Here is a 13,856-nt window from a genome sequence, read left to right on the forward strand (position 1 = left end):
TGAGTTGTTTCTGTTAGGTATTTCGTCACAGTAGTGAGAAAATGATTAAGACATGAATTAACTTCAGGAGCAGTGTGGTAGGACGGCCTACACATATGGAACCTCTTGTCGGGATTGCTGCTTTGATGCTGGCCCAGAACTCACATGCTATCAGAGCACCATCGAGCACTTTCTCTGCCCGGTGTTGCAGTCACTAGTGTTATTGAGACGGACGAGGGAGACCCACCTCTCCTCGGGGAATGGGGTGGAAAAGTCTGTTAAGATCACTTTGTGTATTAAACCGCTCTTACTGTGAGCACTCCCTTTGCAGTGAGCCAGGACTCCACGGAACAGGCAGCTGTGAGCAAAAAGGCTGAACCGCCCACCCTGACTCACCCATGCCAGCACCAGTCGTCTGGAACATTCCACAGCCACTGTGGAGGTTTGAGTGAGAATCCCTTTCCCCCATGTTTGCACGCTTAGTCTCCAGTAGATGGACTGTTTGGGAGGAAGATTGTCGTTGGTGGGTGGGTTTTGAGGTTTCAAACACCTGCCAGGCCTAGTTTGTCTGTCTCTGCTTGCAGCCTGGGCATCAGGATGTAAAGCTCTTCCCTACTGTTCCAGCACCGTGGTTAGAACAAGTGGACCCTCTGGACGTGTAAGCAAACCATTGTATAGGAGTTGCCAATGCTATGGTGTCTCCTCGCAGCGGCAGAACAGTGACTAAAAGTCCTGAGATGCCAACTCTGATGGCTATTATCAGCTGTCACCTTGACTACATCAAAACTCAAGCTAGGGACACCTGTGAGGAATATTTTTCTTTCTTTTTTTTTGGTTTTTTGAGACAGGGTTTCTCTGTGGTTTTGGAGCCTGTCCTGGAACTAGCTCTCGTAGACCAGGCTGGTCTCGAACTCACAGAGATCCGCCTGCCTCTGCCTCCCGAGTGCTGGGATTAAAGGCGTGCGCCACCACCGCCCGGCAGGAATATTTTTCTTTACGGTTTTTCAAAGACAGGGTTTCTGTGTAGCCTTGGCTGTTCTGAAACTCTTAATGTAGACCGTACAATTTTCTTTCTTAAATCATTTGAAGTGGGAGGACCAACCTTTAATCCACATCTTTTGAGGTGGGATGATCCACCTTTAATCTGATCATCTTCTGCTGGCAGCCTATAAAAAGACACTAAAGGAGGAAGTTCATTCCTTTTCCCTGCCTGCTCTTGCTGGCAGATCCATTCTTTCACTGGCACTAGAGCCTGCTTCTTTGGGAACCTGGCATGTGCTGAAGACCAGCTGAGACATCCAGCCTCGTGGCGTGAACAGCTACTAGATTCTCGGACTGCCCATTGGTAGATGGCATTGTTGAACTAGCTGGACCAATCTGAAAGTGACTAGGTTGTAAGCCACTCTAGAGAACCTTGAGGAATATACCACCGTCCTGCCTGAATCTCCTACCTTCTGAAGGTGCAGCCAAAGGCAGGTCTGAATGACACATTTGTACCCGGCATTTTGTTAACAAGCCTGGTGCAGAAGTTGTGACTGTGACTGACCCCAAATACAAGTCTTACTACTGTAGCTGGCAGTAAGAGCAAACCGAACATCCCTTTTTGGCTCTGGAAGTAAGCTGTCTAGGTTTACTGAGTCAACAGGGAGACATTTTCCTGTGCTATCTCCCCTGGTACTGCAACATCCAGTGTCATAAAGGGCTTCTCTTGAACAGACTTCCTTCCTTCCGTTGTGTAGGGTGGCATGGTAATGCCAAGAAAGAAGCAGGAGAGTAATGGTGGCATTTATATAGCTCAGCAGGTAGCGAGGTGGAGTTACAGAGGGGCTGCCACTGCAGCTAAACAGCCAGAGCAAGAATAAAAGGGAAGGGCAGCACAAAAGAGCAAAGGGCAGAATGCTAAGACAGATCAAAAAATAATAAAAGCCTGTAAGGGGCCGGAGATATAAACTGTAGGTTTGGTCACTGAGACAAGAAACCCCGAATGCACAGACCTATACAAGAGCTGCAACACTATAGCTGCTGCCAAGGGCTGAGACCTAGGACTGCCTGGGTGCTGTGATGCCAAACACAGTTGGCAACCTCGGAATCTTGGCTTTGTAGGCTCACACCAGAGCTATAACTCTAATAGGACGAAGGGTGCTGAGGCCCTCACCAAGTCTGCAGCCCTGTCACTGTAGACTGCCCCTAACACTCTCTGCTGCCTAACACCTACACAAACGGTGACTGCCCAAGACCAGCTCCTATGGAGCCTCAGCTGTCAGGGCATCATAGTTCTGTTCCTTCGTAGTCTGGGTCTACAGTTCATGAGTAAAACTGTGTTGTGAAAATTTTAATATCTAGAGTAGTATCAATACCCTTTAAAAAGGAGCAAGGCACAGACATTGGTCAGAGCACGAGGACCGTAATTACTAAAACACTTTGGAGTCTAGAAGGATCACACAGTTAATCCTGAGAGTGGACAAGTGGACAAGGGGGAGGATATGGGAGGGACCTGGGAACGTCAGGCTACTAGACTAGAAAAAGACACTGCAGTTTCTTTTTTTTTTTTTTTGATTTTTTTTACAATTCATTTTCCTTTAAAAATACATGTCAGAGACTATCTTTTTGTTGGTTTCTTCTTTTTTTTAATTTAGCTCTACATTTTTTTCTCTGCTCCTCTCCCTGTCTCTCCCCTCCCCTTCAACCCTCTCCCATGGTCCCCATGCTCCCAATTTACTCAGGAGAACTTGTCTTTTTCTACTTCCCATGTAGATTAGATCCATGTATGTCTTAGACTCCTCATTGTTGTCTATTGGGATTGTGATTTGTAGGCTGGTTTTCTTTGCTTTAGGTTTAAAAACCACTTATGTGTGAGTACATATGATAATTGTGTTTCTGTATCTGGGTTACCTCACTCAGAATGATGTTTCCTAGCTCCATCCATTTGCCTACAGTTCAAGATGACACTGCAGTTTCTGAATCTCATCCGCTCCAGGGAAATCAAGCCCCGACCGACGTCAAAACTAGATCACGAGCACAGCTCCAGAAGCAAGTGTTCTGGAGCCAGCACTTCATGCTCTCAGAACTGCTTCGCTCCAGTACACTGGTCCTGCCAGGCTCCCAGTAGAGTAAACTTGAACAATATTCCAAACTAAATTAATAGGAAGGTGTGTGGTTATGTATAGGTTGCTAATGGATAATCATAAATAATAGTCAAGCTTGTAGTCACGTTAGTTAGATTTTCTAGATATATAGAGATATATTTCAATTAGGCATTCTTCATATCTTTCAAAGACTACAGAACATGGCATTTAATGTTTTAATGACTTAGGGTTTTTCATGACAATGAGACACGTCTGCTCCTGGCAGCACCAATCTACTTCAAGAGGAAGATGGGCATTGAAGAGGCTCCTTATGGAGTTTGATAGCCATTTGGGCATGAAACTGCTCATGCCTGGACTGTTGCATAAACTGGACACAGAGAACCCTCAGAGAGAGGACTGCTGAACTTGCCTAAAGGTGAGATGGTCTTTCGGGGTTCCTGACTCATAAAAGAGTCTGCGAGACATTCTGCAGGACACAGCAAAAAGTGCCTGAACTGTCTTTGGAATTTCCTGCTTGATGAAAATGTCTGCTGGATACTATGGGCCTGAAGGCTGAAGATGGATGCCCCAACGGTAAAAAAGAACTTTGGTTGACTGTACAGGCAGCGAGATGTCTCTGTCATTTCTAGAGGTTTGGATTTCTTGTTTGCTTAGGTAATATTATATCCTTCTGGAGTCTTTGATGGAGTTGAAGAATGGTTAGTTATAGTTATAGTTTTCCTTAGTTATGATAAGAGATAAAACAGATATAAATATTGTAACTCTAATTCTTGCTTGATAACCATTTTGTTATATGTAATTTTACCACGTTAAAGTTAAAGCCTTTCTTTTTTGTTTAAACAAAAAAAGGGGAAATGATGGAGGAGTTACTTTCATTTAATAAAGAAACTGCCTTGGCCCATTTATAGGCCAGCCCTTAGGTGGGTGGAGTAAACAGACAGAATGCTGGGAGAAAGAAGCCGAGTAAGGAGTCGCCATGATTCTCCCACTCCAGACAGACGCAGGTTAAGATCTTTCCTGGTAAGCCAGCTCGTGGTGCTACACAGAATATTAGAAATGGGTTAGATCAATATGTAAGAGCTAGCCAATAAGAGGCTGGAACTAATGGGCCAGGCAGTGTTTAAAAGAATACAGTTTCCGTGTAATTATTTTGGGGCATAAGCCATGCGGGCGGCCGGGTGCTAGGAACTTAGTCCACCGCTCTTATTACAACAGTTATGTCTTATATGAACAGTGGGTGTAGGACCAAAGCCTCATTTTGAAAATTTTGTATGACTCAGTACGTAGAAATAGGAATGTCCTGAATTGATCACTTTTTAAAGAGCTGATTAGGGGCTCCAACTTGGATTTAATCACCTTCAATGTTTTTAGAAAATAAAACTGGGTGTGAGTCACCAAGACTGGTCTATTAACTCTTAGTCTACAGGATCATCCTAGTACCGAGTATGCTGGTTCCTCGTAGAGCCAAGCATTCAAATGCTTTTTCCTGGTCTAGCTGCCAGCCCTTGTGTCCAAATGAAAGATCAGCCCTCTCCAATTAAGACATGACCAGATATTCAGCAGGGGCTCCACTTTTAGAAGTAACTTAAGCCATAAAAGCTATTTGAGGGTTCTCTTGACTTATATCAGCAATTCAGTTAATTCACTGAAGAAATACACAAATTATGAATATTAATTTTATTACAAATTTATTCAACAGTTTAAACAAGTGAACAAATTAATAATACTAGGTTTATACTAAGGCACAAACCAAATGCATGAGTTGGAAAGTCAACTTTATTTATGAAAGTTTTCCTATACAGAAAGATGCCATTCCACCCCTTTGAAATACTGTAACTGAAACATTTCATACAGTATTCGCACAGTTTAAATTTTCCTATGTAAAACTGTACTGCAGTATTATGGGATGAGCAAAGACCTTCTCAAGGTTGGCCTAAGACATTAACAAAAGACATAAAACCAAAAACAAACAAAATATAAAAGTTACCGAGCATAAATGGTCTACAGACAGAATGGCAACCAAGAACCGCACCTTTACCACACTACTCCACAAAGACATGGAACTATGACAAGGGAGGAGGCACACATCACGATAAACAGCCTGCTCCAACACTTACTTTGTGAACATATGGGCTGATTTTGCCAAGTAACAGTTATACTGATTTTATCAAACAAATCATCGTTGTAAACAGGGAAGACTTTCTACCAATGAAAATATGTAAATACTCTGGTCTCATTGTTCAGGTCAACAACAGCTTAAAAAGAACTTAAACCCACAGTCACCAAACAACTGATTTACAGAATTGGAATTCTTCCTGAAATCAGGGTATTGTCTGATATGTAGTTATGTATATATTTCTTTACAGCAGAGATGGTGTAGACTAGTTAACCAAAGAGATCAAAATAAATTACCCAAATTACTAATTTGTCAATTATATGTCATTGTTCCTTTAAAAAACTCTTTAAGTTTATATAGGAAGTTAATTACTCTTAGGTAATATCTAAACAACAAAGGATTCCAACACTTTGGGGCAAAGTCCATCCCTGAGCTGTGAGACAGAGCAGTATCTAACAGGCAGAGGCAGCAGCCCTTTAACAACCTCTGCCCATTTTAATCGCAGCAGTGTGTGCAGTCCTGGAGCGCTCCTGCTGCCGATGAGCTGATCTTTGTACTGAAACTACAAGTGCAATATTGAGAAAAATAAGGTAAATAGAAACTGGTTTTATTGTCAACTTTACATTTTTGTCAACTGCAAGATGAGCCTGCTAAAACATGGATATTCCAGTCACAATGGAAATAGTAACTTCTGGGCGTCTCTTCTGAGTCTCTGGTTTCCCAATGACATTCAGCCAAATAACAAAAGCAATACAATAGTAATTGAGTTTACTATTATCAATGGCACTGCAAGGAAAAAAAAGTTTGTTACTATAAAAAGAAAACAAAAAAATAGAGAAAAGCTAAACAGTAGCAAGTAGCTTCCAAGGAGGATGAAGTATCTAAAAACTATGCCATCATAATCATAATGTAATAGTAGTAATAGAAAAATTCACTATCATAAAGCTTATGATATTTTCCTCTGTACTCTAGGCTGGCCTGGAACTCGCAAAAATTTTCTTTCCCTGCATCCCAAGGGATGGGATTACAGGTGTGGACCACCACACTGCATCTTTGGATACAGAGGACCAGGCAGATCCACATGGCTGCACACTTGAGCAGAAATACAGTGCAAAGAAGGTTCTGTGGTTTCATTAAAAAGAATAAACTCACGAACAATGCATCCCAGGTTATGATTAAGACATGAAAAGTCTCTAATCTCAATGTTTAAATTCAAGGTGCCTGCACTCTTTGATTGAATTGCTCCACAATATTTTCCAATACAATGCCAGATACAGAACCTTTCTACATTGCAATGTGGAAGTCACTAGTAACAGTCCATCTCCTAGAAATCAGATGCAATGTAAGTTACCAGCAACCTTCAAGCAGTAAATCCAGGTTAAAGAAGAAAGAGTTCCCACTATAAGTGAGAACCCGATAGTTCTCACTCTCAAAAGCTTTGCTACTTAAATCGTAACACACAATTATAACCTAAAGGTTTCTTCTTACCTCTCATCACGGTTCGTACAGATCGAATCAGGTTCATTAGTTGAGATTTAATTCCTGGCTCCTCTCCGAATCCACCAATTCCCTGGTCTGTTCCCCAGCCAACTGTATGAGAGAAAGATGATTAGCTGAGTTAAATGTATTATGTGCTGTCTTATTCCCTCATTATGAATCTTAAAAGATTAGTTTGAGCCCTATAAAGACAAAGTATAAAGTCATACATCTTAGAGTTAAGATATTGAGTTCAATAGTTTTTTACCCCCTCTTTTGATAGTGGCAACAATCACATTCTCTTCATTGCACTTCTGAGTTTGTAAAATAATCTACAGTCCAAACAATCTCATGGTATTCAAGTCACCGAAAATGGCTACTGTTACAGCTTGCTTATTTCTTTCTTTAAAATGATCAAAGGACCCTTTCTCAGCGTAGAACTGAAAATATGCTAGGGTGAATAATTACTAACACAATTAAAGAGTTATATCATCTAATAAAGTATCAACAGGAAAACGGAGTAGCCGGGAAGCACGTGGGCAAATTTTGACGTGCAGTTTGGGCAGGCTTTTGGAGCACATAGTTTCCCATTCTCCTTGATCATTCTTCATGTTTGCATTCTCTGTAAGTGAGTCTTTCACCTCCTCTGTCATTTCCCTTGTCATCACAAGCCACTTTCACCCTTTATCTACCAGTTCTCTTTTTGTTCTTTCTTCTAAAGACATGTCCTCATTTCAGTGATTCGTCCTTCTCTTGTCCTCATTTCAGGTCCACTTTCACATGACTACAGAGTTAATTAATTCCTGGCATGCTAACCTCTAAACTGAAAGACGAAGAACAAGTCTATCTTATAGACGAGAGAGCCCAAGCGTCAGGAAACTCACACCTAATCAGCTCTTACTGGGTTGAGATAATAGTTAAATAATGGCTGTCCGCGTTTTTTGTCCCGCTGTAGCATGAAACCATCTCAAATTCAACTTCACAAAGAAGTCGATCCCCCCACTTCCGCACCCAGCCACAAAGGCTGCTGAGGGGCTGCTTCTAGCCCTTCAGCTCTCAAGGGCGGCAGTGGGTTTTGCTTTCACAGTGTACTCCATCCTCTATCACAGTTGTTAGTGCCAGACTTTCAAGATCTCACTGTTTCAATCCCTTTAGATCTTCTTTAAACTCAGAATGCAGTGACAATGGTCAATGGACTGCAAACCCCTTAAACTGACTTTGTGGAGCGTGGTACGATGAGCCCAACAGACACAGAGGACAATTACCTAGTGGTTGTTAAAGCCAGTTTCTGATCTGGGTCTGACTGCCACATCCAGACCCAGGCCACAGTAAATCCTCTTTCTCTTTGTTCACCAAATCCCACTTATTGTAGGGACTTTCTTCTCTTTGTTTGGGTGTCTTCAGGAATTTCCCACAAACTCCTGGAGGACAGGGACTGTAATGCAGTCGCCTGTCTTCATGTTTCCACCTCCCCACACCACAGCAAGTACTCAGCAAATGGCTGTGGAACTAAGTGGGATTACAGTGAATTGAGTTAATCGGGAATACTGGAAAATAAGATGAATTCTGGGCTGTGGAATTGAACTGAACTAAAACTGAGTTAAAACTGAGAAAAGGGAAGATAATATGAATTCTAGGATCACAATATTTCTGAATAACCCCATTTACTTATTTTATTTATTTTCTATTTCTAATACACATGAATTATAAGATGGACAAATCATTCCACAACAGTTTTAGGGAACAGGTAGATGGTTCAGCACATAGAGCACTTGCTGGGCAAGCACAAAGACATGAGTTCAAACCCCTGCCCCCACACACAGCCAGCTGCACATCTGTAACGCCAGTGTTCCTGTGGAGAGATGGGAGGTGGAAATAGCAGACTCTCTGTAAACCTGAGGCCAGCAACGCCAGTGTGTGCAGCAACAAACGAGATCCTGTCTCAAACAAGACAGAATGCAGAGACCCACACCTGAGTTTGTCCTCAGACTCCACGCATGCTTGCCCTCACACACTTGCACACACAAAGACCAAAAAATAAAGAACACAGTCGGGTGGTGGCAGCGCATGCCTTTAATCCCAGCACTCGGGAGGCAGAGGCAGGCGGATCTCTGTGAGTTCGAGGCCAGCCTGATCTACAAGAGCTAGTTCCAGGACAGGAACCAAAAAGCTACAGAGAAACCCTGTCTCGAAAAACCAAAATAATAATAATAATAAAAAGAAATAAAATAAAAAAAGAACACAAACTTTTTAAAAGTAAGTTTTCCTTTTAAGATTTATTTATTATGTAGTTTTCTGCCTGCATGTAAGTCTGCAGGTCAGAAGAGGGCACCAGATCTCATTATAGATGGTTGTGAGCCACCATGTGGTTGCTGGGAATTGAATTCAGGACCTCTGGTAGAGCAGGCAGTGCTCTTAACTATGGAATTTACCTCTGTGACTAAGGAAGCTGCTGAGGCCAGGTGTGTGTCAGGGTGTTCCTAACTGGAGGTCTAGAGAACAGTGTGTGAAGTTGTGAAGTTTAAGCTTGGAGACCCCAAGATGCTGGAGATGCCAGAGCCATGAGACTTTACACTTTCTCTGCTTACATTTTAATGATGCTATATTTCACTCAAACATTTCAGTAAATTTTCTGAATGCTTCCCTATACAACTCTAATACTATCTTTGTCTTTCTCTCTCTGTCTCTCTCTCACACACATACAATTCCTTACTGTCATCAAGTACTAATTCAAATTTCATCAAATGTTCTGTAGAGACTTGTGGTGGCTGTTCTTGGCTGTCACCTTGACTGTATCCGGAATTAACTAAGATCCAAGTGGCTAAGTACTCCTGTGCAGGACCTTTTTTTTTTTTTTTTTTTTTTTTTTTTTTGGTTTTTCGAGACAGGGTTTCTCTGTGGTTTTGGAGCCTGTCCTGGAACTAGCTCTTGTAGACCAGGCTGGTCTCGAACTCACAGAGATCTGCCTGCCTCTGCCTCCCAAGTGCTGGGATTAAAAGCGTGCGCTACCACCGCCCGGCCTTGTGCAGGACTTTTTTAAAAATTAAATCATTTGAAATCAGAAGCCCCACCTTTAATACAGATCTTCTGAAGAGGGCCACACCTGTTGTTGGCAGCCTATAAAAAGGACATGGAGGAAGGAAGCTCACTCTCTCTACCTGCTTGTTCTCCCTCTGCCTGGGAAGTCATTCCTTCACTGGCATTAGAGCCTACTTCTTTGGCATTCCGGCATATACTAAAGATGAGATAACACATCAGCCTTGTGGACTGAAAACAACTAGACTCTTGGACCTTCCATTGGTAGACAGCTAAAGCTGGGCTAGCTGGACCACGGCCTATAAGTCATTCTAAATATATGGAATACATACTGTAAATTCTGTTCTTATAGATTCTCTAGTCTAGAGAATCCTAATATAAGGTCCCTTACAGTTACATTTTTAAAAAATCTTTGCAGGTATGAGCACACGCATGCATTCTCATGCTCATTTGTGCATCTTCACGTGTGTGGACTCATTGGTGTGGAGGTCAGAGACAACATCCTGTGTTGGTCCTTGCCTACAGGGCTCTTGTTGTTCACCTGACCACTGAGCTTCCAGGGACTCTCCTGTCTTTACCTAGGGCTGCCTTCATAAGGCACCATGGACAATGCTTAACACAATAGAAATCACTTTCTCAGTTTTGGAGGCCAAGTCCAAAATCCAGCAAAACTGGTTCCCTCTGGTAACTCTGAGGGATAATCTCATCCAGGCCTTCTGTAACATCTATCTGGTAGTTGCTGGAATTCCAGGGTTCCTTGGCTTGAAACCAAGCCACTCCAATCCCCGCCTCTGTGACCACTTCTTTAAGTGTGTGTCCGTCTGCTTCTGTATCTCGCTCTTCTTATAAGGATATCAATGACTAGATCTAAGGCCTAACACCTAATCCACATATGAAGAGCTCAATTTGATTACAAATTTTCAAAGATGTGTTTCCAGATAAGGTCACAGCCACAGGTGCCTTGGAGTCAGAACACAATCCAATGCGTCACATGATCACAGAGAGTTCTCTGTATAGTCCAGAGGTAAAGAAATGGACTCTGGAGTCAGTGTGCTTAACTGTGCCACCTTCTTCTATCCATGCGATCCTAGAAGTTTCCAGCTCACTTTCTGCTTTAGATTCCCTACCTGAAGGCAGGAATAAAAACTCTAACTGTATCACAGAGCTGCAGTAAGCTCTCTTGCACGTTCTCTGTTACACACACACACACACACACACGTAAAACACCTAACACCAATCCTGCACACAACTACACAGTTACTGGTTATTACCAATACTAAGGTTGTACCTGCCATCTCTGAGCTGGCTCTTTCCAAATCCACTCCTTTCCCTTCCCATCCCTTCTCCGCGCTGCACCTACGAGAACTCAGTAACATAAACCTGGCCATGGCATGTTCTTAGTTACAACTATTTCCACCTACCTTGGCTTTCCCACCAAAGTAACAGTATTCAAGGCTTCGGCCTCCAAACTGGCTCCAATCTTTTCTTTCACCTAGTTAATATTTACTCATTTATCAGACTTCGGGTCAGACACATCTTTTCTCAGGCCCTTTTTCAGATTCTCAGGCTAATATGACCCTACATCTTTCTAATATTTGACACATCTGTTACTCATTTTAGATTAAACTTCATCTTAAGGACAGGTGATTGGTGTAACCTGCTTCTGTTACAGAGGCCTGGCACATATTCGTGTTCATCTCTTCCGGAGTGATATATGAAATGCATCATTCTTGCCTGTGGGTTTGAGTTTCAGTGATTCCAAGGACACAGTTGGTATATTGAAACAACTGTCTAACATCACGTAGTCCTGTCTGTTTTGTCCTATACAGCAAGAAGCAGCTGGACCAGTCTGGCAAGAAGATCTGATTGTGAGGACGAAGAAACCATAACGTGTGCGTGTGTCTTCATGTTTGTATTCCTCGATTCCAGCACGGTCGTTGGCACACGGTATACACCCAATGGGGCGTGCACCTAGAACAAGGGTGGCTGGAGTCCTTGCTAACTCCTTTCACCATCAACCCTACCTCCCACCAACGTCTACTGCTCCCATCAGGTTCCCCACCAGTCACTCGAACGACAGGCACGCTGAAAGCGCCTCCACTCCCAGCTCTGAACTCAAAACTCCTCTGCCAGCTTTCTCTCTATAAAATCGGTGACAACACCAACAAAAATGCACGGATTTGTCTGAGCGAAACACCAGGCGGGCGGAATCGAGTCGCGGCTCCTCCGCCGCCTGCCCCAGGCCCCACACGCCCACCCCGGCTCGCCGCGCGGGGACGCCCCTCTCCCAGGCGCCCCGCCGAGTCCCAGCCCCCACCCCAGCCGCGGCACTCACTGTTCTTGAGGAAGCGCTCCTCGTGCAGCACGGCGATGGCGTTCACACACAGCAGGGCCGCCTGCAGTAGGGAGTACAGCGTGAAGGCCATGGCCACCACAAGCAGTTCCAAGGCCTATTGACTCCTTCCCGGACACCACCCGGGACGTGGCGCCACCACCGCGCCCGGCTACGGGAGCCCGTGCGGCCCAAACCGCGCTCACCGAGGAGCCCCGCCTCTTCTGGCTGAGCCCCGCCCCGTCCTGAGCCCGCGACGGAGTACCGCATCCTGAGGTGAGCCACAGGAGTCTGGAACACTTGATACGGTAATCATTCTTCCCAGACAGGGGCCGAGAAAACAGATGTAGAGTAACATGCAATTTAAAAGTGTTCTTTATATATTGAAGTAATAGGAATATATTTGAAGTAATTTTTTTTTTCTAGCAATTTTTCTGCCTACTTTTGCCTTTTTTGTTTGCTGTGGTTGTCAGCCACGCGTGAGGCTTGTGTTGGGCTTCTCTTGAGCCCGGCTGCCCTAGATGTTCCCAAGAACTGTGCGAAAAGTTAGTTTTCAGATTTTACCCTTGAAAAAATGGAGACGGAAGCGTTCAAACTTGATCAAACTCTAGCCAGAATATAAATAATACAGAAGGGGAAAGGAAGCTTTTTCACCCACGGCCATATGGAAAGACTTGGATATATTAACATCCCTAACTGTTCATGGATAATGACCCAGCCCTTCTTGAAGAGTATGTCCAGGGTTTTGTTGTACCAACAGAAAATTAACTGAAACAGGAAGTGATGGACCATGGGTGGATGGATTGGAAGCTGGATTAGAGCTGCCCAGAGCAGTGCCTTCCAATTGCCACATGAACTGATTCTCCGACTGCCATAAAAACCAGGTTAATTTCTCTGGGCTTCTGCCACTTTCCGTTCTAAAATTAGGTGATGGTCATCTCCGAGGCCCTTTCCATTTTAAAAATCTAGCAAAAGCAACTTGGAAGGTAGTATACACGTTCTGCTGCCGTGTTATTTGATTTATTATTTCTCAAAATTCCAGGTTTGTAGCCTAAACTGCTAACAGCAGATTATATCCTGTAAGAGAACTGTTGCACCGGGCAGTGGTGGCACACACCTTTAATCCCAGCGCTTGGGAGGCAGAGGCAGGGGGATCTTGTATACAGTGAGGACAGGACAGCCAGAGCTACACAGAGAAGCCCTGTCTCAAGAAACAAACAACAAAGACAATTGTTGCTTTATTTTCAAAGAAATTCAAAATCCTAGAAATTGTATCACACACACACACGCACACACACGCACACATATGTATAAAGTAGATATTTCAGTTTATTTACTTATTTAGGGACAGGGCCTCACTGTCTACCTGTAGCTGGGCTGGCATTTTCTGTGTAGACCATGCTGGTCTAGATCCCACAGAAATCTACCTCTGCTTCTGCCTTCTTAGTGCTGGCTTCAAAGGCTTATGCTACCATGCCCAGTGCAAGTTGTTACAATTTATAAAGCTCTCCAATGAGCTTTATAAATTTTGTTGGTGCAAGTCTTTAATCTCAGCACTTGGGCAGGCAGGTCTCTGAGTTCGAGGCCAGCCTGGTCTACAGAGTAGTTCTAGGACAGCCAGGGCCACACTGAGAAACCCTGTCTCAAAATTAACAAAACAAACAATCAACAAATAACTAAAAGTCTCTCAAACAACAACAGAAAAGAAACTAAAAGAATGTTTTTGCTTTTGTGTTTTATCTTTGAGGGCTGAGAGTTTTAAACTGGTTGTGGTCTGGTGCTGAACTTCGGATGGACGTTTGAGAGGTTTTATGGACTCAGCTCACCACCC

General features: G+C 43.5%; 1 protein-coding gene across 1 annotated transcript; it reads right to left on the minus strand.

The window, feature by feature from the left end:
- Window positions 1-4,748: 4,748 nt before the first annotated feature.
- Window positions 4,749-12,202, minus strand: Ier3ip1 (immediate early response 3 interacting protein 1). The gene is made up of 3 exons (XM_057788605.1): window positions 12,029-12,202; window positions 6,670-6,771; window positions 4,749-5,967 (listed from the first exon to the last, which is right to left on the minus strand). Exons 1-3 carry the CDS (start codon window positions 12,117-12,119, stop codon window positions 5,912-5,914), a joined length of 249 nt encoding a protein of 82 aa, XP_057644588.1. The 5' UTR covers window positions 12,120-12,202; the 3' UTR covers window positions 4,749-5,911.
- Window positions 12,203-13,856: the final 1,654 nt, after the last annotated feature.

This window comes from Chionomys nivalis, chromosome 14 (genome assembly GCF_950005125.1).
Source record: "Chionomys nivalis chromosome 14, mChiNiv1.1, whole genome shotgun sequence".
NCBI lineage: Eukaryota > Metazoa > Chordata > Mammalia > Rodentia > Cricetidae > Chionomys > Chionomys nivalis.